Source organism: Coregonus lavaretus, assembly GCF_964263955.1.
Source record: "Coregonus lavaretus genome assembly, chromosome: 11".
Taxonomy (NCBI): domain Eukaryota; kingdom Metazoa; phylum Chordata; class Actinopteri; order Salmoniformes; family Salmonidae; genus Coregonus; species Coregonus lavaretus.
Window position 1 is genome coordinate 51,439,181 of NC_139998.1, and position 27,866 is coordinate 51,467,046.

Sequence of the window (27,866 nt, forward strand, 5' to 3'; positions counted from 1 at the left end):
CTCCTCGTCCTCGTACCCCTCCCACTCCACGAGGTACTGAAGGCCCCCCACCCGATGCCTCGAATCCAGGATGGAACGGACGGAGTACACCGATGTCCAGAGGGGGTGGAGGAACCTCCCGCACCTCAGACTCCTGGAGCGGACCAGTCACCACCGGCCTGAGGAGAGACACATGGAATGAGGAGTTAATACGGTAATCTGGAGGGAGTAATAACCTATATGTAACCTCGTTTATCCTCCTCAGGACTTTGAATGGCTCCACAAACCGCGGACTCAGCTTCCGGCAGGGCAGGTGGAGGGGCAGATTCCGGGTCGAGAGCCAGACCCGATCACCCGGTACCAAGAACGGGGCCTCACTACGGTGGCGGTCAGCGTTGGCCTTCTGGCGGCGTACAGCGCGCTGGAGGTGGATGTGAGCAGCGTTCCACGTCTCCTCCGCGCGCCGTAACCAGTCATCCACCGCAGGAGCTTCGGTCTGGCTCTGATGCCACAGTGCCAGAACCGGCTGATAACCTAAAACACATTGAAAGGTGCGATAGGTTAGTGGAGGAGTGGCAGAGATAGTTCTGGGCATATTCTGCCCATGGCAAGAACACCGACCACTCCCCCGACTGGTCCTGGCAGTAGGACCGCAGGAACCTACCCACATCCTGATTCACCCATTTCACCTGCCCATTACTCTCGGGGTGAAACCCAGAGGTCAGGCTGACCGAGACCCCCAGACGTTCCATGAACGCCTTCCAGACCCTGGATGTAAACTGGGGACCCCGGTCAGACACTATGTCCTCTGGCACCCCGTAGTGCCGGAAGACGTGAGTAAACAGGGCCTCCGCAGTCTACAGGGCTGTGGGGAGACCGGGCAGAGGAAGGAAGCGACAGGCTTTTGAAAAGCGGTCCACAACGACCAGGATGGTGGTGTTACCCTGAGAGAGGGGAAGAGCAGTGAGAAAGTCAATACACAGGTGAACCCATTGGCCATTGTGGAACTGGTAAGGGCTGTAACTTACCCGCTGGGAGGTGCCTAGGTGCCTTACTGTCGGCGCACACCGAGCAGGAGGAGACATACACCCTCATGTCCTTAGCCAAGGTAGGCCACCAGTACTTTCTGGTCAGGCAGCGAACTGTACGACCAATACCTGGGTGACCAGAGGAGGGGGACGTGTGTGCCCAATAGATCAGACGGTCACTGACAAGAGACGGCACGTACTGCAGCCAGCTGGACACTGAGGTGGAGATGGCTCTGTGCGTAACGCCCACTCTATGTCCGCATCCATCGCCCACATTACCGGCGCCACAATGCAGGAGGCCGGGAGTATGGGGGTGTTGTCTATGGGCCTCTCCTCTGTGTCGTACAGTCGTGACAGTGCGTCTGCCGTCACATTCTTCGTACCCGGGATGTAAGATAGTGTAAAATCAAACCGGGTGAAGAATAGGACCCAACTGGCCTGGCGAGGGTTCAGCCTCCTCGCTGCCCGGATGTACTCCAGGTTACGGTGGTCCGTCCAGACGAGGAAAAGGTGTTTCGCCCCCTCGAGCCAGTGACTCCACACGGTCAGGGCTCGGACAACAGCCAACAGCTCCCGATCACCAACGTCGTAGTTCTGCTCCGCCGGGCTCAGCTTCTTGGAGAAGAAGGCACAACTTGGGTGGCGTGCCCGAGCGTTGAGATAGGACAGCGCCTATCCCTACCTCGGACGCATCCACCTTCACTACGAACGGTAGTGATGGATCGGGATGGGCCAGTACCGGGGCTGAGGTGAACAGAACCCTCAGGTTACTGAAGGCCCTGTCAGCCTCAGCAGACCAGCGGAGCCGGGACGGCCCAACCTTTCAACAGAGATGTGATGGGAGCTGCGACCTTGCCAAAGCACCGGATAAACCTCTGATAGTAGTTGGCAAAGCCAATAAAGTACTGCACCTCCTTTAACGTGGTTGGAGTCAGCCAATAATGCATGGCTGAAATGCGATCTCCCTCCATCTCCACAGGTGGTAATGCAGTATCCGAGGAAAGAGACGGACTGTTGGAAAAACAGACACTTTTCTGCCTTGGCATAAAGGTCATGTTCCAACAGTCGGGCCAGCACTTTGCGAACCAGGGACACCAGAATGTCATCGATGTAGACCACTACACCGCGACCAAGAATGTCCCGAAACACCTCGTTCACAAAGGACTGGAAGACGGATGGAGCATTCATCAAACCGTAAGGCATCACCAGGTATTCATAATGCCCCGTGGTTGTGCTGAATGCTGTCTTCCACTCGTCCCCTTCTCGGACACGCACCAGATTGTACGCACTCCAGGAGATCTAATTTTGTGAAGAAGCACGCCCCATGCATTGACTCGATCACAGATGCAATGAGGGTTTATTCCGCAAACACAAAGTTACTCAGTAAAGCGTCAACACACTCCAGTGCGCAAAACAGGCGCACTGGAAACTACAAGGCACACAGGAAATTATCCCGGCGATACAAAATACTAGGAGCTCCACAAAGCTTCACTAACCTCACAATAAACAATCACACACAAAGACAAGGGGGCAGAGGGAACAATTATACAGGTACTGATGAGGGGATATGAACCAGGTGTGTGTAATAAACAAGACAAAACAAATGGAATGATAAATAATAAATAAAATGCCATTTAGCAGACGCTTTTATCCAAAGTGACTTACAGTCATGCGTGCATACATTTTTGTGTATGGGTGGTCCTGGGGATCGAACCCACTACCCTGGCGTTACAAGCGCCGTGCTCTACCAGCTGAGCTACAGAGGACCAGAGGAGTGGTAGTGTGGGCGATTTGTTTATTTTTTTATTTATTTCACCTTTATTTAACCAGGTAAGCCAGTTGAGAACAGGTTCTCATTTACAACTGCGACCTGGCCAAGATAAAGCAAAGTAGTGCAATAAAAACAACACAGAGTTACATATGGGGTAAAAAAAACATAAAGTCAGAAATACAACAGAAAATATATATACAGTGTGTACAAATGTAGCAAGTTATGGAGGTAAGGCTATAGTGCAGAATAATTACAATAGTATTAACACTGGAATGCTAGATGTGCAAGAGATGATGTGCAAATAGAGATACTGGGGTGCAAAAGAGCAAAATAAATAACAATATAGGGATGAGGTAGTTGGGTGGGCTAATTTCAGATGGGCTGTGTACAGGTGCAGTGATCGGTAAGGTGCTCTGACAACTGATGCTTAAAGTTATTGAGGGAGATAAGAGTCTCCAGCTTCAGAGAGTTTTGCAATTCGTTCCAGTCATTGGCAGCAGAGAACTGGAAGGAATGGCGGCCAAAGGAGGTGTTGGCTTTGGGAATGACCAGTGAGATATACCTGCTGGAGCGCAGACTACGGGTGGGTGCTGCTATGGTGACCAATGAGCTAAGATAAGGCGGGGATTTGCCTAGCAGTGATTTATAGATGGCCTGGAGCCAGTGGGTTTGACGACGAACATGTAGTGAGGACCAGCCAACAAGAGCGTACAGGTCACAGTGGTGGGTAGTGTATGGGGCTTTGGAGACAAAACGGATGGCACTGTGATAGACTACATCCAATTTGCTGAGTAGAGTGTTGGAGGCTATTTTGTAAATGACATCGCCGAAGTCAAGGATCGGTAGGATAGTCAGTTTTACGAGGGCATGTTTGGCAGCATGAGTGAAGGAGGCTTTGTTGCGAAATAGGAAGCCGATTCTAGATTTAACTTTGGATTGGAGATTCTTTATGTGAGTCTGGAAGTTGAGTTTACAGTCTAACCAGACACCTAGATATTTGTAGTTGTCCACATACTCTAGGTCAGACCCGTCAAGAGTGGTGATTCTAGTCGGGTGGGCGGGTGCTAGCAGCGTTCGATTGAAAAGCATGCATTTAGTTTTACTAGTGTTTAAGAGCAGTTGAAGGCTACTGAAGGATTGTTGTATGGCATTGAAGCTCGTTTGGAGGTTTGTTAACACAGTGTCCAATGAAGGGCCAGATGTATACAAAATGGTGTCGTCTGCGTAGAGGTGGATCTGAGAGTCACCAGCAGCAAGAGCGACATCATTGATATACACGGAGAAAAGTGTCGGCCCAAGAATTGAACCCTGTGGCACCCCCATAGAGACTGCCATAGGTCCAGACAACAGGCCCTCCGATTTGACACACTGAACTCTATCTGAGAAGTAGTTGGTGAACCAGGCGAGGCAGTCATTTGAGAAACCAAGGCTATTTAGTCTGCCAATAAGAATGCGGTGGTTGACAGAGTCGAAAGCCTTGGCCAGGTCGATGAAGACGGCTGCACAGTACTGTCTATTATCAATCGTGGTTATAATATCGTTTAGGACCTTGAGCGTGGCTGAAGTGCACCCGTGACCAGCTCGGAAACCGGATTGCATAGCGGAGAAGGTACGGTGGTATTCGAAATGGTCGATGATCTGTTTGTTAACTTGGCTTTCGAATACTTTCGAAAGGCAGGGCAGGATGGATATAGGTCTGTAGCAGTTTGGATCTAGAGTGTCACCCCCTTTGAAGAGGGGGATGACCGCGGCAGCTTTCCAATCTCTGGGGATCTCAGACGTTATGAAAGAGAGGTTGAACAGACTAGTAATAGGGGTTGCGACAATTTTGGCGGCTAGTTTTAGAAAGAAAGGGTCCAGATTGTCTAGCCCAGCTGATTTGTAGGGGTCCAGATTTTGCAGCGCTTTCAAAACATCAGCTGTCTGAATTTGTGTGAAGGAGAAGCGGGGGGGGGGCATGGGCAAGTTGCAGCAGAGGGTGCAGAGTTGGTGGCCGGGTTAGTGGTAGCCAGATGGAAAGCATGGCCAGCTGTAGCAAAATGCTTGTTGAAATTCTCGATTATTGTAGATTTATCGGTGGTGATAGTGTTTCCTAGCCTCAGTGCAGTGGGCAGCTGGGAGGAAGTGCTCTTATTCTCCATGGACTTTACAGTGTCCCAAAACGTTTTGGAGTTAGTGCTACAGGATGCAAATTTCTGTTTGAAAAAGTTAGCCTTTGCTTTCCTGACTGCTTGTGTATATTGGTTCCTAACTTCCCTGAAAAGTTGCATATCGCGGGGGCTATTTGATGCTAATGCTGTACGCCACAGGATGTTTTTGTGCTGGTCAAGGGCAGTCAAGTCTGAGGAGAACCAGGGGCTATATCGGTTCTTAGTTCTGTATTTTTTGAATGGGGCATGTTTATTTAAGATTGAGAGGAAATTACTTTTAAGGAACAACCAGGCATCCTCTACTGACGGAATGAGATCTATATCCATCCAGGATACCTGGGCCAGGTCAATTAGCAAGGCCTCCTCGCTAAAGTGTTTTAGGGAGCGTTTGACAGTGATGAGGGGTGGTCGTTTGACCGCGGACCCGTTACGGACGCAGGCAATAAGGCAGTGATCGCTGAGATCCTGGTTGAAGACAGCTGAGGTGTATTTAGAGGGTATGTTAGTCAGGATGATATCTATGAGGGTACCCATGTTTAAGGATTTAGGGTTGTACCTGGTAGGTTCGTTGATAATTTGCGTGAGGTTGAGGGCATCTAGCTTGGATTGTAGGATGGCTGGGGTATTAAGCATATCCCAATTTAGGTCACCAAGCAGTACAAACTCAGAGGATAAATGGGGGGCAATCAATTCACATATGGTGTCCAGGGCACAGCTGGGGGCTGAGGGGGGTCTGTAGCAAGCGGCAACAGTGAGAGACTTATTTCTGGAAAGGTGGATTTTTAGAAGTAGAAGCTCAAACTGTTTGGGCACAGACCTGGATAGTATGATAGAGCTCTGCAGGCTATCTCTACAGTAGATTGCAACTCCACCCCCTTTGGCAGTTCTATCTAGACGGAAAATGTTATAGTTGGGGATGGAAATTTCAGAATTTTTGGTGGCCTTCCTGAGCCAGGATTCAGACACTGCTAGAACATCAGGGTTGGCAGAGTGTGCTAACGCAGTGAATAACTCAAACTTAGGAAGTAGACTTCTGATATTTATGTGCAAGAAACCAAGACTTTTGCGATTACAGAAGTCATCAAATGATAGCTCCTGGGGAGTAGGAGTGATACTGGGGGCTACAGGGCCTGGGTTAGCCTCTACATCACCAGAGGAACAGAGGAGGACTAGAATAAGGATACGGCTAAAGGCTTTAAGAACTGGTCTTCTAGTGCGTTGGGTACATAGAATAAAGGGGGCAGATGGACGCGGACATAGAGCGGCAGTGGCTAGAAGGCCGGTGACGACGAACGCCGAAGCCTGCCCGAACAAGGAGTGGTGGCAGCTTCGGAGGAAGTCGTGACACCTTGCCGATTTCAACTGCCCCCTTAGTCACTTTATCCTGACGCCTGGTATGGGACACAGATGTCAGTTTAATGTCTATTTTTGATTTACATATAGTTGAGTTGTCAACTAACATGAATTCAATGTGAAATCAACAAAATAATTCACCATGAAATCAAATAAAATAAAAACTTTTGGTCACATACACGTGTTTAGCAGATGTTATTGTGGGTGTAGCGAAATGCTTGTGCTTCTAGCTCCGACAGTGCAGTAATATCTAACAAGTAATATCTAACAATTTCACAACAGATACCCACTACACACAAATCTTTTTCTTTATTTTTTATATTTCCTACATTGTAAAATAAAAGTGAAGACATCAAAACTATGAAATAACACATGTAGTGACCAAAAAAGTGTTAAACAAATCAACATATATTTTATATTTGAGATTCTTCAAATAGCCACCCTTTAGCCTTGATGACAGCTTTGCAAACGTTTGGCATTCTTTCAACCAGCTTCATGAGGTAGTCACCTGGAATGCATTTCAACAGGTGTGCCTTGTTAAAAGTTAATTTGTGGAATTCTTTCCTTAATGCATTTGAGCCAATCAGTTGTGTTGTGACAAGGTAGGGGGGATATACAGAAGATAGCCCTATTTGATTAAAGACCAAGTCCATATTATGGCAAGAACAGCTCAAATAAGCAAAGAGAAACAACAGTCCATCATTGCTTTAAGACATGAAGGTCAGTCAATACGGAATATTTCAAGAACTTTGAAAGTTTCTTCAAGCACAGTCGCAAAAACCATCAAGCGCTATGATGAAACTGGCTCTCATGAGGACCACCACAGGAATGGAAGCCTCAGAAATGGCATCCCAAATAAATGCTTCACACAGTTCAAGTAACAGACACATCTCAACATCAACTGTTCAGAGGGGAATGTGTGAATCAGGCCTTCATGGTCGAATTGCTGCAAAGAAACCACTACTAAAGGACACCAATAATAAGAAGAGACCTGCTTGGGCCAAGAAACACGAGCAATGGACATTAGACCGGTGGAAATTTGTCCTTTGGTGTGGAGTCCAAATTGGAGATTTTTGGTTCCAACCGCCATGTCTTTGTGAGACGCGGTGTGGGTGAACGGATGATCTCTGCATGTGTAATTCCCACCATAAAGCATGGAGGAGGAGGTGTTATGGTGTGGGGGTGCTTTGCTGGTGACACTGTCTGTGATTTATTTAGAATTCAAGGCACACTTAACCAGCATGGCTACCACAGCATTCTGGAGCGATACGCCATCACATCTGGTTTGGGTTTAGTGGGACTATCATTTGTTTTTCAACAGGACAATGACCCAACACACCTCCAGGCTGTGTAAGGGCTATTTGACCATGAAGGAGAGTGATGGAGTGCTGCATCAGATGACCTGGCCTCCACAATCCCCCGACCTTAACCCAATTGAGATGGTTTGGGACGGCAGAGTGAAGAAAAAGCAGCCAAAAAGTGCTCAGCATATGTGGGAACTCCTTCAAGACTGTTGGAAAAGCATTTCAGGTGAAGCTGGTTGAGAGAATGCCAAGAGTGTGCAAAGCTGTCATCAAGGCAAAGGGTGGCTATTTGAAGAATCTCAAATATAAAATATATTTTGATTTGTTTAATACTTTTTTGGTTACTACATGATTCCATGTGTGTTATTTCATAGTGTTGATGTCTTCAGTATTATTCTACAGAAAAACCCTTGATTGAGTAGGTGTGTCCAAACTTTTGACTGGTACTGTACATATATGGACGAGCGATGGCAGAGTGGCATGGACTAAGATACAGTAGAATAGTATAGAATACAGTATATACATATGAGATGAGTAATGCAAGATATGTAAACATTATTAAAGTAGCTAGTGTTCCATTTCTTAAAGTGGCCAGTGATTTCTAGTCTATGTCTATAGGCAGCAGCCTCTAATGTGCTAGTGATGGCTGTTTAATAGTCTGATGGCCTTGAGATATAATCTGTTTTTCAGTCTCTTGGTCCCAGCTTTGATGCACCTGTACTGACCTCGCCTTCTGGATGATAGCGGGGTGAACAGGCAGTGCCTCGGTGGTTGACGTCCTGGATGATCTTTTTGGCCTTCCTATGACATCGGGTGCTGTAGGTGTCCTGGAGGGCGGGTAGTTTGCCCCCGGTAATGCGTTGTGCAGACCGCACCACCCTCTGGAGAGCCTTGCAGTTGCGGGTGGTGCAGTTGCCGTACCAGGCGGTGATACAGCCCAATTCTAATGCCTAGGGGTATTATTTTTATGTAAACAAAATGTTCCAACCAAGACAACAGAAGTGGAGGGTTGACCCGACGACAAAGAGGATTCTATATCTCTCTATATTTTGGTCATTGCAGATAATGTTTTGATGTGATTTTTTAAATGAGTGTGCTTGAGTGTATGTTCTTGCTTGAATTAATGCCTGTGTGTGTGTGTGTGTGTGTAAGTGTGTGTGTGTGTGTGTGTGTGTTCTTTTGGTTTTACTATCCTTGTGGAGACCAGAAGTCCTCACAAGGATAGTAAAACAAGGAAAAGTGGGAACATTTCGCTGGTCCCCACAAGGAAAAATGCTATTTTAGGCTTAGGTTTAGGGTTACAATTAGGGTTAGGGGTTAGGTTTAGGGTTAGGGGTTAAGGTTAGGGGTTAGGGTTAGGAGTTAGGGTTAGGGGTAGGGGTTAAGGTTAGGAGTTAGGGTTAGGAGTTAGGTTTAGGGTTAGGGGTTAGGGGTTAGGTTAGGGTTAGGAGTTAGGGTTAAGGTTAGGGGTTAGTGTTAGTGTGTGATGATCCACTCAGTGCCTTGCTATTCCCGTGAGAATCCTGATTACAATCTGTATTCATCAGTGATGATGTAAAAATATTTTCCCACGAGGCACACTCGTCCTACACTTTCAGCATACAGATGCATGCACAGATGCGCGAACACACACACATACAGACGTGCACAAACAAACACACACACACACACAAATAAATGCATGCACACACGCATGCGCATGGACACACACACGCATTTAGCCTATGACACGCATGCGCATGCACACACACACAAACACACACATACATACACAAAAACACACACACACAAACACAATTCTTGCTGCACACTCACTCCCAGTTGTATAGTAATTCCCACGGGGAGGGCAGTATAAAAAAAAAAAATGTATTCACTAACTGTAAGTCGCTCTGGATAAGAGCGTCTGCTAAATGACTAAAATGTAAATGTAAATGTAAATAATGTAAAACCAGTGGTGTAAAGTACTTAAGTAAAAAACTTTAAAGTACTATTAAGTAGTTTTTTGGGGTATCTGTACTTTACTTTACTATTTATATTTTTGGCAACTTTTACTTCACTACATTCCTAAAGAAAATAATGTACTTTTTACTCCATACATTTTCCCTGACACCCAAAAGTACTCGTTACATTTTGACAGGAAAATGGTTGAATTCACACACTTATCAAGAGAACATCCCTGGTCATCCCTACTGCCTCTGATCTGGCAGACTCACTAAACACAAATGCTTTGTTTGTAAATTATGTCTGAGTGTTGGAGTGTGCCCCTGGCTATCCTTCAATAAAAAATAAAAAAAATGTGCCGTCTGGTTTGCTTAATATAATGAATTTGAAATGATTTATACTTTTACTTTTAATACTTAAGTATATTTAAAACCAAATACTTTTAGACTTTTACTCAAGTAGTATTTTACTGGGTGACTTTCACTTTTACTTGAGTAATTTTCTATTAAGGTATCTTTACTTTTACTCAAGTATGAAAATGGTGTACTTTTTCAACCGCTGTGTAAAACTAATAATGATACTGTGTAGAAATAGCACATAGAAGAGATTTGATGTCAGTCACTTGGAATGATGGTGGCGCAAATTCCTGTTAACTGGCCCTTTCAGCAGGAAAAAGAGAAATTATGCCAACCTCTGTTAAACCTCATTGAAGAAGAAGGAAAAAGAGAAAGGATGCCAACCACTGTTAAACCTCATTGAAGAAGAAGGAAAAAGAGAAAGGATGCCAACCACTGTTAAACCTCATTGAAGAAGAAGGAAAAAGAGAAAGGATGCCAACCACTGTTAAACCTCATCGAAGAAGAAGGAAAGAGAAAGGATGCCAACCACTATTAAACCTCATCAAAGAAGAAGGAAATAGAAAGGATGCCAACCACTGTTAAACCTCATCGAAGAAGAAGGAAATAGAAAGGATGCCAACCACTGTTAAACCTCATCGAAGAAGAAGGAAAGAGAAAGGATGCCAACCACTATTAAACCTCATCAAAGAAGAAGGAAAGAGAAAGGATGCCAACCACTGTTAAACCTCATCGAAGAAGAAGGAAATAGAAAGGATGCCAACCACTGTTAAACCTCATCGAAGAAGAAGGAAAGAGAAAGGATGCCAACCACTATTAAACCTCATCAAAGAAGAAGGAAATAGAAAGGATGCCAACCACTGTTAAACCTCATCGAAGAAGAAGGAAATAGAAAGGATGCCAACCACTGTTAAACCTCATCGAAGAAGAAGGAAAGAGAAAGGATGCCAACCACTATTAAACCTCATCAAAGAAGAAGGAAATAGAAAGGATGCCAACCACTGTTAAACCTCATCGAAGAAGAAGGAAATAGAAAGGATGCCAACCACTGTTAAACCTCATCGAAGAAGAAGGAAAGAGAAAGGATGCCAACCACTGTTAAACCTCATCGAAGAAGAAGGAAAGAGAAAGGATGCCAACCACTGTTAAACCTCATCGAAGAAGAAGGAAAGAGAAAGGATGCCAACCACTGTTAAACCTCATCGAAGAAGAAGGAAAGAGAAAGGATGCCAACCACTGTTAAACCTCATCGAAGAAGAAAAAGAGTAAACAGCTTTTCAAGGGCTTTTGCGCGTGCGTAGCAACATTGTGGGCGTCGAGGCGATACTGGAGCACAGAGCGCATTCGTGAAGGAAAATAGGTAAATAAAGTTCCATTCTTTACCATTTTCATTTGACAAATAAATGCCTTGAATATTTCGTGTATTCTTGAAGCGGCTCGCTGAAATGTTTCCTCATTGGAATGATAGGAGTTGCTTGTTACGATGTAGCAAAACATCCGCTTGTCAGCGCGCTAACCGTTAGCAAGACAAGCTTCAATCTCAGATGTTGTCCATCACACATAAAGGCAGCTATAATAATAATATCGCCAAAGATTACATAATGTATTTGATATAGCAGTCAATATAGCCTATGTCGTTTTTTTTTGAACAACTCACGTCCTGTGCGGCTTTCCAAGAGACGGTCAGAGCTGGAGCGTGCGGCGCTTTGTTTGTTAAATTAGTGATTTGTGCTGGTCTTTTAGGCTATTTCGGTGATGGCAGTAACATTCCTGTCACCCTGGTTAGCGTTGGGTCATTCATTTTTAGCCACGGATGTCTGAAATTCATAGCACACTGTTTGTGACGACCATTTCCGTTGGGCGCCTGTCAGGACAGGAGTTCAACGGAATAATAGAGTTAATTTTGATGCTCTATGGGAAAAGTGGCCTAAACACCAAGCTGTGGAAATTATGGCCTACTTTGTAGTTTAGATATGTATAATTCTGTAATTATCTGAACCACTTGACTAGGCTGTTGACCCGGTTCTGCTCATTGAAGTTGAAGACTGGTAATTGACTGTTTTTCTATCAACAGACACTGTCACCCACAATCCAGAAGGAATCATGGGGAGTGGTAAGTGGCTATCTCTAGGCCTACGCATGTACGTTAATGTAAATCTATCTAATCTACCTGCAGGGCAGGGCCTTGTTCAAACTCCATAACATGGTTTGCCCAGGAAAATACAAATGTTAGCAGACTCTCCCTTAAGTGAGTCTAATCAGACATTCCTGGGGCGTTTAAACACTATGGTTCCTGTCCACAGCCTCTGGTCTGATCCCAGATCAGCTAAACAGAGGGCTGCTCTGTCCCCCTGTCTTGATTCCCAGAGCTAGTTTCACTTATGCTGGCCATGGTTGGCTCTCTTAATCAAATAAGCTTTTGTTTTATACAGAAATCTAGTTAGTAGGCATTTCCCTCTTTCTCTACCGGCTTTGTATCAACCTCTGCCTCTTTATCTCTCTGCATCTCGTTTTCCCTCCGTCTGTCTGCCTCTCTGGTCTGTCTTTCTTTTTCTCCCCTTTCTTCTCTTCTCTCTCCCTTCATCTCTTCTCTTTCCCTTCATCTATTCTCTCTCCCTTCATCTATTCTCTCTCCCTTCATCTCTTCTCTCTCCCTCCCTTCATCTCTTCTCTCTCCCTCCCTTCATCTCTTCTCTCTCCCTCCCTTCATCTCTTCTCTCTCCCTCCCTTCATCTCTTCTCTCTCCCTCCCTTCATCTCTTCTCTCTCCCTCCCTTCATCTCTTCTCTCTCCCTCCCTTCATCTCTTCTCTTTCTCTCCCTTCATCTCTTCTCTCTCCCTCCCTTCATCTCTTCTCTCTCCCTCCCTTCATCTCTTCTCTCTCCCTCCCTTCATCTCTTCTCTCTCCCTCCCTTCATCTCTTCTCTCTCCCTCCCTTCATCTCTTCTCTCTCCCTCCCTTCATCTCTTCTCTCTCCCTCCCTTCATCTCTTCTCTCTCCCTCCCTTCATCTCTTCTCTTCTCTCTCCCTTCATCTCTTCTCTTTCTCTCCCTTCATCTCTTCTCTTTCTCTCCCTTCATCTCTTCTCTCTCCCTCCCTTCATCTCTTCTCTCTCCCTCCCTTCATCTCTTCTCTTCTCTCTCCCTTCATCTCTTCTCTTCTCTCTCCCTTCATCTCTTCTCTTTCTCTCCCTTCATCTCTTCTCTCTCCCTCCCTTCATCTCTTCTCTCTCCCTCCCTTCATCTCTTCTCTCTCCCTCCCTTCATCTCTTCTCTTCTCTCTCCCTTCATCTCTTCTCTTTCTCTCCCTTCATCTCTTCTCTCTCCCTCCCTTCATCTCTTCTCTCTCCCTTCATCTCTTCTCTCTCCCTCCCTTCATCTCTTCTCTCTCCCTCCCTTCATCTCTTCTCTCTCCCTCCCTTCATCTCTTCTCTCTCCCTCCCTTCATCTCTTCTCTCTCCCTCCCTTCATCTCTTCTCTCTCCCTCCCTTCATCTCTTCTCTCTCCCTCCCTTCATCTCTTCTCTCTCCCTCCCTTCATCTCTTCTCTCTCCCTCCCTTCATCTCTTCTCTCTCCCTCCCTTCATCTCTTCTCTCTCCCTCCCTTCATCTCTTCTCTCTCCCTCCCTTCATCTCTTCTCTCTCCCTCCCTTCATCTCTTCTCTCTCCCTCCCTTCATCTCTTCTCTCTCCCTCCCTTCATCTCTTCTCTCTCCCTCCCTTCTTCTCTTCTCTCTCCCTCCCTTCATCTCTTCTCTCTCCCTCCCTTCATCTCTTCTCTTTCTCTCCCTTCATCTCTTCTCTTTCTCTCCCTTCATCTCTTCTCTCTCCCTCCCTTCATCTCTTCTCTCTCCCTCCCTTCATCTCTTCTCTTCTCTCTCCCTTCATCTCTTCTCTTCTCTCTCCCTTCATCTCTTCTCTTTCTCTCCCTTCATCTCTTCTCTCTCCCTCCCTTCATCTCTTCTCTCTCCCTCCCTTCATCTCTTCTCTCTCCCTCCCTTCATCTCTTCTCTTCTCTCTCCCTTCATCTCTTCTCTTTCTCTCCCTTCATCTCTTCTCTCTCCCTCCCTTCATCTCTTCTCTCTCCCTCCCTTCATCTCTTCTCTCTCCCTCCCTTCATCTCTTCTCTCTCCCTCCCTTCATCTCTTCTCTCTCCCTCCCTTCATCTCTTCTCTCTCCCTCCCTTCATCTCTTCTCTCTCCCTCCCTTCATCTCTTCTCTCTCCCTCCCTTCATCTCTTCTCTCTCCCTCCCTTCTTCTCTTCTCTCTCCCTCCCTTCATCTCTTCTCTCTCCCTCCCTTCATCTCTTCTCTCTCCCTCCCTTCTTCTCTTCTCTCTCCCTCCCTTCATCTCTTCTCTCTCCCTCCCTTCATCTCTTCTCTCTCTCTCCCTTCATCTCTTCTCTCTCCCTCCCTTCATCTCTTCTCTCTCCCTCCCTTCATCTCTTCTCTCTCCCTCCCTTCATCTCTTCTCTCTCCCTCCCTTCATCTCTTCTCTCTCTCTCCCTTCATCTCTTCTCTCTCCCTCCCTTCATCTCTTCTCTTCTCTCTCCCTTCATCTCTTCTCTCTCTCTCCCTTCATCTCTTCTCTCTCCCTCCCTTCATCTCTTCTCTCTCCCTCCCTTCTTCTCTTCTCTCTCTCTCCCTTCATCTCTTCTCTCTCCCTCCCTTCATCTCTTCTCACTCCCTCCCTTCATCTCTTCTCTCTCCCTCCCTTCATCTCTTCTCTCTCCCTCCCTTCATCTCTTCTCTCTCCCTCCCTTCATCTCTTCTCTCTCCCTCCCTTCATCTCTTCTCTCTCCCTCCCTTCATCTCTTCTCTCTCCCTCCCTTCATCTCTTCTCTCTCTCCCTTCATCTCTTCTCTCTCCCTCCCTTCATCTCTTCTCTCTCCCTCCCTTCATCTCTTCTCTCTCCCTCCCTTCATCTCTTCTCTCTCTCTCCCTTCATCTCTTCTCTCTCCCTCCCTTCATCTCTTCTCTCTCCCTCCCTTCATCTCTTCTCTCTCCCTCCCTTCATCTCTTCTCTCTCTCTCCCTTCATCTCTTCTCTCTCCCTCCCTTCATCTCTTCTCTCTCCCTCCCTTCATCTCTTCTCTCTCCCTCCCTTCATCTCTTCTCTCTCCCTCCCTTCATCTCTTCTCTCTCTCTCCCTTCATCTCTTCTCTCTCCCTCCCTTCATCTCTTCTCTCTCCCTCCCTTCATCTCTTCTCTCTCCCTCCCTTCTTCTCTTCTCTCTCCCTCACTTCATCTCTTCTCTCTCCCTCCCTTCATCTCTTCTCTCTCTCTCCCTTCATCTCTTCTCTCTCCCTCCCTTCATCTCTTCTCTCTCCCTCCCTTCATCTCTTCTCTCTCTCTCCCTTCATCTCTTCTCTCTCCCTCCCTTCATCTCTTCTCTCTCCCTCCCTTCATCTCTTCTCTCTCTCTCCCTTCATCTCTTCTCTCTCCCTCCCTTCATCTCTTCTCTCTCTCTCCCTTCATCTCTTCTCTTCTCTCTCCCCTTATTTTCCCCCCACATCTCTCTCTTGTTTTCTCCCTCCCTACACATCTCTCTCTGACAGTGTTCCTGCCGTCGGACCTCGCCAACACAGTGCTGAGGCGTCTGCGCAGGGACAACGGCTACCTGCTAGAGGAGATCCAGCAGGGCAACATCCAGAGAGAGTGCAGGGAGGAGATCTGCACCTACGAGGAGGCCAGGGAGGCCTTTGAGAACGATGAGAAAACTGTGAGTGAGACACACGCAACCAGGGTCGGGGTCAATTCCATTTCAATTCAGTCTATTAAGGACGTAAACTGAAATTGTAAATTGTTCTCATATGCTAAGCATTAAGGACAATTTCAATGTTTGACTTCCTTGTTTGTTTACTTCCTAGATTGAAATGGAATTGACCCCAACCCTGTATGCAACACACAATGCTCTTTGTTTTTCTCTTGCTCCCTCATTGACACACACACACACACATTCACTCTAACAAAAACACTTGTAGTCCTACTCCAGTGTGCTGGCCTGTGGAATGTTCCTGTTTTTCAGGAAGGGATGATAATCAGCAGGAAGAGCAGCTGACTCCCTGAGAGAGAGCTGCTCAGCAGGGAGAGGATCATTACTGTAACTTGTCAGGGGTGGGAAGGCACAGTCAGTCACGCAGAGCGATGTAATGCAGCACGCACATGTGGACAGCTGTGTGTGTATGCGTGTGTGCTTTCTGGAGCGTGACATTCAGAATGTTCCAGGTGGAAATGGAATTTCTAGAACGCACATTCCATATTACAGTGAAATCTTTGATTATTTGTTATGTTCACGTTAATTTCTTTGTTATATTCTGTAACATATAACTCAATGCCCCTGAGTTTATACTAAGCGGATAATTCTGACGGTGTATCTCTCTGATTGGCCGCAGCAACGGTTCTGGGAGGAGTATGTGCGGGAGAGCAGTGGCGGGCTCCAGTTGGAGGGTGGAGTCCACTCCCTCTACCTGATCCTCCCCTTGCTCCTGGTGCTCCTCCTGATCTCCGGCGTGGCCATCACCGTGTGGCGCTGCCACTCCCGCAAGCGCTCAGAACGCAGCCCCGCCCTGGGCCGCTCCCACCGGGACCCCACCCTATCGTTGGTCTCCATGGACCAGTGGGGGCGGGACTTCCAACTCCATGACCACTCGGAGCTCAGCGTCAACAGCAGCCGCACCTACCCGGGCTCGGAGGTCACGTCGTCGAGGGGAGGCAGAGGAGACCCGCCGCCGTCTTACGAGGAGGCGGTCGGCCACACGGATGTGCACATAGAGACAGAGCCGCCGCCTCAGTATGAGGACATCATTGGCCATGGGAAGTGAAGTGACCCCCCCCCCCCCCCCATGCCCTGTCTCAAACGACCCTCCTCTCTCTCTGGCCCCCATCCAGCTAGATCAGGGGTGTCAAACTCATTCCATGGAGGCCCTAGTGTCTGCTGGTGTTAGTTTTTTCCTTTCAATGAAGCCCTAGACAACCAGGTGAGGGGAGTTACTAACTAATCAATTACCTTAATTCATCAATCAAGTACAAGGGAGGAGCGAAAACCCTCAGTGGAATAAGTTTGACACGTGAGCTAGATCCTCCTGCCCGGTCTCACCCTCCACCTCACCTCCCTTTTAACTGTTACTGTTATGTTACTACACTATACTAACACAGAGGTGTTGGATGGAATAACGTTGAAGCTTGCACTGACCATCTGATAGGGGTGGAGTGATAGTGAAGACGATACCAAATGTTTGATTTTGCTTTTACCCAAATGTAGTTATGTTGTAGCCATACTACCATACATCAGTGATGTTATGACTACCCTGGAGGTTTGGGGCTTGATGAACGGTGCATTGTGGGGTGTAAAGTAAAAAAAAATAAAACGGTTCTGATTTCCATACTTGTAAGAAAGGAGTGAAAAAGAAATATAGTTGTTTTGAATGTTCGGGGAGTGTCGTTTTCGCCATTCGTTTTGGTTAGCCAGGAGTGGCTTTGTACACGTAGACTTGGATCTATCCCAGCGTCGTATGAATTAGTCAAGGACAGTCAATATTCCCTATTGCTATGTCCCAAATGGTACCCTATTCCCTATATAGTGCACTATTTTTGACTAGAGTCCTAAATACGGCATAGGGTCTCGGAGTGTGATATTATGGGAGCTGTGCTGGCATGGAGCGCAGCATGACCTGCAAGGGAATATGGGACAGGAAGCTACAGACAATTACCCATTTTCCCTCTTGGGGATACATGCAGTATTAAATGTCACTACGCACAGTGTGTTTGTGTGTGTGTGTATATATGTGTGTGAGAGCGCATATTTCTTTACTGCAGATAACAGCACTGACTACGTTGATGATAATGTTGTGAATAGATGAGGTGTGTGACTGAAGGCACTTTGTGTTGAGGCTCAAACTGAAGCCGTTTGATAATGAATACTAGGGCAGAGTTGGTTTGGTTCTATTCAGCACAACTTTCAGCAATAATGTTATCAGCTATTGATAAACTGTATATTTTACATGCTAACTATGCAGCTGGGGGACTAAATGCAGACATCCTAAGCACTAAATATCTGCCTAATATTCATTATTATTATTATTATAAGTGATATTGATACATGTAATATGACAATGGCCCTGTACACACTTACGACTGATGTTTCTTGATACAATGTAGAGTTTGGCCGGGGTTCAATCTTATCCCCGTCAAAGTGCGCTGACATTTAACAGTAATTCCTGATTGAGCTGACATTGCAACGTTTACTGGTCATGCGATCTCCACGAACGGTGGGAACATTGCTTTTAGAAGGCGCATTGTCGACAGCGCTCTACGGATTGAATTACGGCCTTTGTCTGCACAATAATGTTTACATAGTAAGTGTGTGATTATTTTTGTAGAGATTTTAGCGTTTTAACACAACCATTGTGCCAAATGTGTTGTACATCAGTTGTAGAACTTGAGTGTGCACGGGGGCCTGTGTAATCTGTACACTACAGATTGAGAGGACTGATGTATTTTGTTGAACTGTGGAACCGCAACTTGTCCCTATGCTATATGACCTGTGACTGGGATGTCCAGGTTGAGGTAGCCATTTGGGTTGGGTTTATGGCCCTGTCCAGAATTGGCCCTACCCCCTTCAGGGCTCTCCAATCCTGTTCCTGGAGAGCTACCCTCCTGTACATGTTCGCTCTAACCCCAGTTGTAACTAACCTGATAAAACTTGTCAACCAGCTAATTATTAGAATCAGGTGTGCTAGATTAGGGTTGGAGTGAAAACCTACAGTATGGTAGCTCTCCAGGAACAGGGTTGGAGAGCCGTTCCCTAAACACTTGTGGAGATTTGATAGGTTAAAGTAGGGATGGGCAACTTTGATGGGGGTGGGGGCTACAAAATAAATCTGAACTCATCATGAGGGGCTGCAGTTGCTCGCCGGTCTGCGTACCCACATCCGTACCGCTGCCCCCCACCCACACACCCATTGTGAGCAAAATATTTTTGTGGCCCCCCCTCTTGACAGCAGATAATTTTTTAACGTTTAGTTCATTTCATACAATTCTACTCATTTTGCCATGGGGCGGCGTGGAAAATAAGCTGTTTAACAGCAAATTTCCTGCAATTCTACACATTTTTCCATAGGGTGGAGAGAAATGTTTGCCATTTTTAATATATCTGATTGAGACTGACTAACTAAATCAATGGGGGCCCCCCGGCTTATAATTTTACCATAATGAAAAGTTTAGATAGATTGCTTGTTTAGCTGACATGGGCTACTTGAATGACTATCAGTGACTTGACATAAGAGAAACTTCTGATGCACAACCACATTTCGAAATTGCACCTTGTGTATTCTACTATTCTAACTCTCAACGGTAAGTTGAGACCCCGACAGTTCCCATTATTATTTGTAAAAAAAATATTGATCTGAGGGCCTTCAAAAGGGAGGCCATCAGTTGCCCATCCCAGGGTTAAAGGAATATGGTGATAGCTCCATGTTTCCCCTCTGATAGGCTAGGTGGAATTGTTGCTATAATGCTTACATCTGTCCAATCATTTCAGATCTCCCAAGTGTCTACATGTAGGTGCTAGGAGCTATGGGTTTCTGGACAGGACCTTTTATTGTACTGTTACCTTTTGAAATCCTGTTTTTACAATGCCTTAAGCAAATAAATAAAATTAACATAAATAGATGTTAAACCTTTGGATATGTATTGAGCTTAAATTAATTTGTAATAAAATACTTTCAAATGTGTGGAGCCGTGTTCTGCCAGTGCCTCCAAATGTTTCCAACCATTTCCTTGTAGTTTTAAAATATAAAAGCATGACATGAGAACCATCTTTATCCATCCTCCTGCAGTCCAAAAACAAGCCTGTGGACATTCTACTCTGCAATTTTAAAAAGCTGTTCAAACAAACTTAACCATATGTAGTGATTCATTAACCATGCCTAAATAGACCTAGCCATTGCACCATATTTTCCATACCAACTGTTTGGTTCTGTTTGGTTCCTAGTGAATACACCCCTGGTGCTAACATGGCTCCATTTACAGGTAGCCCAATTATAATATTTTTCCCACTAATTGGTCTTTGGACCAATCACGTCAGATCTTTTCACATCAGCTCTTTTTCAGAGCTGATCTGATTGGTCAAAAGACCAATTAGTGAAAAAAAATCAATTGAGCTGCCTGAGTAAATGCAGCACAACTGGCTGAACAGCTTTAAGTATGTGACCAAACAATCCTGTCGCCCTCCCCTTTCTGGCTCACCAGACTAGATACTGGGTTAGAGAACAGAAGAGCACAGGCTCCAATCTTGCCAATGCACTTTAAAAAAAAAACAACGTATATTAATAAATGATGTTGGTGGATGACATGTTAGGATATAAAAACATATTTAATGATGTTTTACATCAATGGCGTAGCCCACACACCCCGAGTGGTTCACTTCCACTTTCAACAGACGGAAGAAACTGGTTTGAAACAGAAAATGAGAAGTGTTTTTCCTTCACAAGTACCTAATCTGTTTGGTGCCTAGACTGCCTGGTGAACACAACCAGAGGGCACTGAGAGACAAACATCCTGGCCGAACAAAAAACAGATGAAGCAATAGATCCGAAATGGACTGATAAAGACATCCATGATAAAGCAGTGCAGGCAGTGGTAACAAGGCTTATCTGACACAGACAATATTAAAACAAGCAATAAGAAACAAATTACAAAAGCAATAAGAGCGTGTGTGCTTTTTTCAGTGAAAACTAGCTAATAGTATCTGTGATAAGTTTGCAGTTGAGTTGGCCAATGAAAAAGCAACGATCTGCAGTTGAAAGGGACGGACTCCTGTTCCAGTCATCAAAAGTCATGTAGGCTCCTGTTCCGGAGGCTCAGTCAGGATGTTATCACCATGGTAACGTCTGTGTCAGACCCACTCCTTGGGGTTTCGTAACACCTCCAGCATATCGGCTTCCTGGGTGCCTTTAGGAGGCTCATGCATGTACTCCCACCTTGGGAGAGAGAAGAGCGTCAGCATGAATGAGAGACCTGGGTCTACTTCAGTGATTGCAGATAGAAATGCCATGTGCCAAGCTGAAATGAGTCGACTCCGCAGGCCTCTCTGGTTGATACTATAGGACACACCACACGGACATACTGAGCACAGTCTCCTTGACTCAACGGGAAGCCAGCTCTCATTTCCTTTCAAATTAATCTGTTGTATGATTATTGTTTAAACGTTGTTTCTTACCCTGGCTGCCATGCACTATACATTTCCCAATTGTAACAATAAAGAAATTGATTGATTGGTTGATCGGTAGATTTACCGGTAATATGATTGGAAGATTGATTGGTAGATTGGATTGGTTGAATTGATTTGACATCAGCATTTCACTCTCTGAACTTGTGACTATTAATCAGGGAGGGCTGATCACAAAGCTGATACGATCCCTATTCACATGTCTGTTCAACAACACACATACAGGCCTCACCAGCCCAGTACCCAATCACCAGTGCTATACACTCAGTGCTAGCAGCAGCAGCAGCACGACTGTGTGATGTCACAGAACTCACTTGGCTGTGAGCGGCAGGGACATGAGGATGCTCTCGATCCTGGAGCCTGGCGTGGCCAGTCCAAACTTCACCCCTCTGTCATACACCAGGTTAAACTCCACATACCTGAAGCACACACACACACACACACACACACCGAAGTTACAGACAGAAGACAGGCATGATTGTGAGAATACACACAAGATGTGTATTTCTTAATGGCACACACACAGATAGCCCTCTCCTCTGTACCCACCTGCCTCGCCGCACCTGCTGCCAGTCCTTCTCCTCTGGGCTGAAGGGGTCATTGAGGTGTTTCTGGACGATGGGCAGGTAACAGGGCACCACGGTGTGGGCACAGCTCTTAACAAAACTGAACGCCTCCTCCTGGCTGGGAGAGTCCAGGTCGTCAAAGAAGATGCCACCGATGCCCCGCGTCTCGCCACGATGGCGGATGTAGAAGTACCGGTCACACCTACAGGCAGCACACCAGGAGGAGTAGTGTTTTGAATGAACTAAGCTTGAGGAAACATGTTCTTTTGCATGTTATGGTGACACCACTTATACCCGCCTGTAGGTATATTGCTTTAGAACTTCTTAGATTCATGCATTTAGACCAGCAGGCTTTAAATAAAGTGTTGCCCATGTTATTAATATTTAAAGTCCCCGCAAAATTGGATCATAACAACTGGTACAGTGCAGAACTTTTACAGGTATTTAACCCATCAGAGTCTAAGCCCTGTCTAAGCCAGGGGAGGGATGGAGGGGGGGGGGTTCTACTAAGCTATATGGAATTGTTTTAAGAAGGTCATACCAAGGATAATTTAGCTATTTAATTTGGAATTATAAGACCCCTTGAAGGATAACATTTTTATTTGAAGAACATTTATTTATCTTACCGCTATTAGCCCATACTAACGCATTGAATAACAGATTCACTACATGGAACAACGGATAGTCCCAACAAAATATCAAAAGGAAGTTTGTTCTGATGTGTCTCTTCTATATTTAAGAGATACAAGAAAGATCAGTAAACATTTTGTATAAATTATTTTACATATATTTAACCCAATATTTTTGGCATTAAACTGCAAAAGTATTCATCCCCCTTAGCGTTTTTCCTATTTTGTTGTAATTTAAATTGATTTTTATTTGGATTTCATGTAATGGACTTATACAAAATAGTCCAAATTGGTGAAGTGAAATGAAAAAAATAACTTGTTTCAAAAAATTCGCTAAAATAAATAGCGGAAAAGTGATGCATGCATATGTATTCACCCCCTTTGCAATGAAGCCCCTAAATAAGATTTGGTGCAACCAATTACCTTCAGAAGACACATAATTAGTTAAATAAAGTACACTTGTGTGCAATCTAAGTGTCACATGATCTCAGTATACACTACCGTTCAAAAGTTTGGGGTCACTTAGAAATGTCTTTTTTTTTTTTTTACGAAAAGCATTTTTTTTTTGTCCATTAAAATAACATCAAATTGATCAGACATACAGTGTAGACATTGTTAATGTTGTAAATGGCTATTGTAGCTGGAAACGGCTGATTTTTTATGGAATATCTACATAGGCATACAGAGGCCCATTATCAGCAACCATCAGTCCTGTGTTCCAATGGCACGTCGTGTTTGCTAATCCAAGTTAATAATTTTAAAAGGCTAATTGATCATTAGAAAACCCTTTTGCAATTATGTTAGCACAGCTGAAAACTATTGTGCTGATTAAAGAAGCAATAAAACTGGCCTTCTCGAGACTAGTTGTTTATCTGGAGCATCAGCAATTGTGGGTTCGATTACAGGACCAGGCAAGGAGGGCATTATTCAGAGGCAACAAAGAAACCAAAGATAACCCTAAAGGAGCTGCAAAGCTCCACAGCGGAGATTGGAGTATCTGTATATAGGACCACTTTAAGCCGTACACTCCACAGAGCTGGGCGTTACGGAAGAGTGGCCAGAAAAAGGCATTGCTTCAAGAAAAAAATAAGCAAACACGTTTTGGTGTTCGCCAAAAGCCATACGGGAGACTCCCCAAACATATGGAAGAAGTTACTCTGGTCAGATAAAAATTGAGCTTTTTGGCTATCAAGGAAAACGCTATGTCTGGCGCAAACCCAACACCTCTCATCACCCCGAGAACACCATCCCCACAGTGAAGCATGGTGGTGGCAGCATCCTCTGTAGCTCAGCTGGTAGAGCACGGCGCTTGTAACGCCAAGGTAGTCGGTTCGATCCCCGGGACCACCCATACACAAAAATGTATGCACGCATGACTGTAAGTCGCTAAATGGCATATTATTATGTTTTTCCATCGGCAGGGACTGGGAAACTGGTCAGAATTGAAGGAATGATGGATGGCGCTAAATACAGGGAAATTCTTGAGGGAAACCTGTTTCAGTCTTCCAGAGATTTGAGACTGGGATGTAGGTTCACCTTCCAGCAGGACAATGACCCTAAGCATACTGCTAAAGCAACACTCGAGTGGTTTAAGGGGAAACATTGAAATGTCTTGGAATGGCCTAGTCAAAGCCCAGACCTCAATCCAATTGAGAATCTGTGGTATGACTTAAAAGACTGCTGTACACCAGCGGAACCAGGAGCTGGAGCAGTTTTGCCTTGAATAATGGGCAAAAATCCCAGTGGCTAGATGTGCCAAGCTTATAGAGACATACCCCAAGAGACTTGCAGCTGTAATTGCTTCAAAAGGTGGCTCTACAAAGTGTTGACTTTGGGGGGGGGGGGGGGGGTGAATAGTTATGCACGCTCATGTTCTGTTTGTTTGTCTTATTTCTGGTTTGTTTCACAAGAAAAAATATTTTGCATCTTCAAAGTGGTAGGCATGTTGTGTAAATCAAATGATACACACCCCCAAAAAATCAATTTTAATTCCAGGTTGTAAGGCAACAAAATAGGAAAAATGCCAAGTGGGGTGAACACTTTCGCAAGCCACTGTACTTCCATTAATTTGTTCTACTGGTACCGGGGGACCTTCAGATGAGTCTTATGAGTCCTAGAGCTAAACAACCAACATGTACATGTTCATGAGAGTCTCACCTTTGCACAGATGGGTCATATTAGTGTGTAGCCCAAACGGTTCAGACGCTACAGACAGAAGTCGGCAGATCGGCTGTAACGACTTTAGACGAGTCTCCTGATACTTGTGGAGGTCGTAGAGCAAAGGTTGTGAAAGTCTCGACGTAATAGTTTCTAGGCTAAACCGTTCGGAAGTTACAGACCATTTTGTGAGAACACCAATTTTCGGGATATCTCATGTTCTGAGAAACACCGCTCTAGCTCTGTCACCTTACACCGCAGATGCAGAAGTGCAACATAGGCGGATGTAGTGGATTGAGACGCATCCAATGCAAAAAAACATATCTCTGACTGATTTTGATGGAGATGTATGTATTATGCTAATTATATTTCCACCCGGGGCATCGACCTTAGGGGGTTAAAACATGGCAGAAATGTGGAGCTACTGGTTTCAATGACTCTAGACACAGAGAGGTAGTTATTAAGTTATAATAATGTTATTACGCTCAATGAAAATGCAACCAAATGTTATTTAAAAATACAACTACTGTATGTGAGTTGAGAGAAGATCAAGATAATGTCAATCTGGGGGAAAAAATAACAGAACTGTATGAATGTGTAAAATGCAAAGAGGCTATAGGGACCCACACATAACACACAAAGATGAACAGTACCCACACTCACTCAGTCTCCCATTCATTGACACAATGTCATTATCTATCTAGATACCACTGAACAAACAGTCTTCTTATCACTGCTGAACAGTAAAGACCCACCCTGTGTAGTCACATGCACACACACACACACACACACAATCCACCACTCAGTCAAACCACTCAGTCATTTTTTCACATTGTGTCACAGATACGTGTCGTACCACTTTTTGAAGTCGGGGTAGTACTGAGGGTGATGTTTGTCACAGGCCTCCTTCAAGCTGTTGTGAAAGTGAGCACCATCCTCCTTATTGACATAGGTAGGAGTCAGGTCAGTACCCCCACCAAACCACCACTGTTTAGTACCTGGGAGACAGACACACACACACACACACACAGAGAAGACAAGAGTCATCATTCATTATGTCAGCTCTGACTATTGAACGGTATGAGGTCACAGGTCACAGCCTTACCGTCTTCTTCTTCTATCTCAAAGTATCTGTAGTTGAAGTGCACTGTGGGAATGTGGGGGTTCGTGGGGTGGATGACGGAGCTCACGCCCATGGCACAGAACGGCAGCTTGCCTGGGAGAGGACAAAACAGTACAATAAAATGCAATACAATACAATTCAATTAATCTCAACCATAGTCCAACTCAAGGATCCAATCCTGATTCCTTTAACACATTATCTTATCAGAATGTCTATCTCCGGTCTCGAGTGACACATAGCATGAGGTGACCCACTGTACTGCAAGACAACATATATCGTTTGCTGTATTTTATGAGGTTGATATAAACTCTGAGGGCTATACTCACCATCTTTGTATTTTATGAGGTTGATATGAACTCTGAGGGCTATACTCACCATCTTTGTAGTTTATGAGGTTGATATGAACTCTGAGGGCTATACTCACCATCTTTGTAGTTTATGAGGTTGATATAAACTCTGAGGGCTATACTCACCATCTTTGTAGTTTATGAGGTTGATATGAACTCTGAGGGCTATACTCACCATCTTTGTAGTTTATGAGGTTGATATGAACTCTGAGGGCTATACTCACCATCTTTTCCTTTGAGGACCTTCCCTCTGCTGCGCATCTGCTTGGCGGCCTCCTCGGTCAGGTTCCCAAACACCACGGACACATTGACCCCCGCCTTCTCAAACACCTTCCCATCCTGCAGCACACAGCTGATGCCCCCGCCACCTGAAAGACAGACAGACGGATCGACCGACCAATGGACAAACAGACAGACATAAACAGACAGGCATGGACAAACAGAAAGGCAGCACAGAGACAGACTTGGTGTTATTACACTAAAGAAAGGGCCAAAACCCCAAGCACTTTGTCATATTATCATACCAATACCGACATGCGTGCAGAATAAGACAGGGTGGCGGTGGGTAGCTACTATACATAACTGGACTAAGGACAGGGTGGATAACTAAATGCATATTATTATTATTATAACCTTTGGATTAGCTTTTGTACATTCATTGAACACGTCTATGTTTTGCTTGTGTCATTGTGAATGTGCCAGGGTTGATAGTTGCCAGATCGGTCAAATTAGGCCTAGGTAAGATTATACACTGGATTTCGGTAGAGGTTGACTGACTAGTCTATCTATGGGCGCATACTTGCCTTCTTTCCGTTCCCATCGGTCCACTTTGAACTTGCCGCCGTCCACCTCCTCGAGCGCTCTGCAGAACTCCGCCTGCGTCTCCATGATCAGCATCTCCATCCTCGTGCACATCTCCTCTTTCCTCTGCTGGAGAACTTTAACGTCGGTACACGGTGGAGACATGAATGTCTTGCATTTATCCGCTATCTCCGTGTCCTCCTCCTCGGCTTTGGGGATCACTGATGCCATTTCAGCTCGCTGAAAGTGACTAGCGCTGGCCACAAACCCCGCCACTGCCGCGGCTGCTCCAGCTACAAGCACTGCGCCCGTCCTGGTTCGCCCGGGTGCGGTTCTGCCTGCAGTCCCGAGGGACATGAAGCGCACTCCAGTAGCTTTGGGAACCCATCTCACTCTCGGAAGCGAAGTTAACCTGCGGACTGAAGTTTTATGGAAGACAGTAAGGTGCGAGTCCACTCTGGAAGCTCCCTTTGAATAACGAATAAAACATTGTCTCACGGTGGTTTGCGCCGTTCTGTTTATGGAATAAAGAACGATGGTAGCCATGAGTAGTAAATTATCTAGCTATCCTCTCCGTGTAAAAGGTACAAGTTGGTAAACATCGAGCAAAAACTGAAAATACTATCACAAGTTGACAGACGTGCAGGCAGACACTTCTCTAAAGGTCCGGGGGTGTGTACTTGCGTTGAACCGAGCGAGGAAGCATGGGAAATTGTGTTTCCGATGAGACTTTGCAGGCTTGTTTAACTGATAGTAAATTGCAGCAAACATCAAGACCCATAAGCCAGTGCTTTTCTGTAGGCGTATCTTTATTAACCGGAACGTGACAAGAGACCAGTTGCTCTGTGTCAAGATAAGAGTTATTGGCGCATAATGACTGATGGATGTATTATCTTATTCCTATAACGCATGAAGAAAAGTATGCCATATGCATTTTTTTTCTTCACACAAGAGCAAATCGTGGACAAAAATGTGTTGTAATTCTCTATGACAACAGCAGTATTAAACCCTTATTAGTGGCGCCTGGGAGAGGGAGAAGCACAGGAGATTATCTGGACAGGTGCTCCAGCTAGCTGAATCACGAAAATGTAGGTCCATAGAATAGGATATAATACATGTGTTTTATTTAGAACTTCT

At 45.3% G+C, this 27,866-nt stretch overlaps 2 protein-coding genes across 3 annotated transcripts; one reads left to right on the forward strand and one right to left on the reverse strand.

Moving 5' to 3' along the window:
- The first annotated feature begins 11,181 nt into the window (after window positions 1-11,181).
- On the forward strand, window positions 11,182-19,610 carry LOC311137655 (transmembrane gamma-carboxyglutamic acid protein 1-like). 2 transcript variants are annotated; one of them, XM_084172172.1, is made up of 4 exons: window positions 11,182-11,242; window positions 11,957-11,995; window positions 15,435-15,598; window positions 16,272-19,610. In XM_084172172.1, exons 2-4 carry the CDS (start codon window positions 11,986-11,988, stop codon window positions 16,698-16,700), a joined length of 603 nt encoding a protein of 200 aa, XP_084028298.1. In that variant the 5' UTR covers window positions 11,182-11,242; window positions 11,957-11,985; the 3' UTR covers window positions 16,701-19,610. The 2 variants fall into 2 exon arrangements, with proteins under 2 accessions (XP_084028298.1, XP_084028299.1); XM_084172173.1 differs by lacking the exons at window positions 11,182-11,242; window positions 11,957-11,995; window positions 15,435-15,598 and adding an exon at window positions 15,719-16,104.
- Window positions 19,611-20,232: 622 nt separating this feature from the next.
- On the reverse strand, window positions 20,233-27,405 carry LOC311137654 (oxygen-dependent coproporphyrinogen-III oxidase, mitochondrial-like). The gene is made up of 7 exons (XM_084172171.1): window positions 26,732-27,405; window positions 26,153-26,296; window positions 25,564-25,674; window positions 25,315-25,456; window positions 21,656-21,874; window positions 21,421-21,525; window positions 20,233-20,858 (listed from the first exon to the last, which is right to left on the reverse strand). The coding sequence occupies exons 1-7, from the start codon at window positions 27,273-27,275 to the stop codon at window positions 20,774-20,776; spliced, it is 1,350 nt and encodes a 449-aa protein (XP_084028297.1). The 5' UTR covers window positions 27,276-27,405; the 3' UTR covers window positions 20,233-20,773.
- Between the last annotated feature and the right edge of the window lie 461 nt (window positions 27,406-27,866).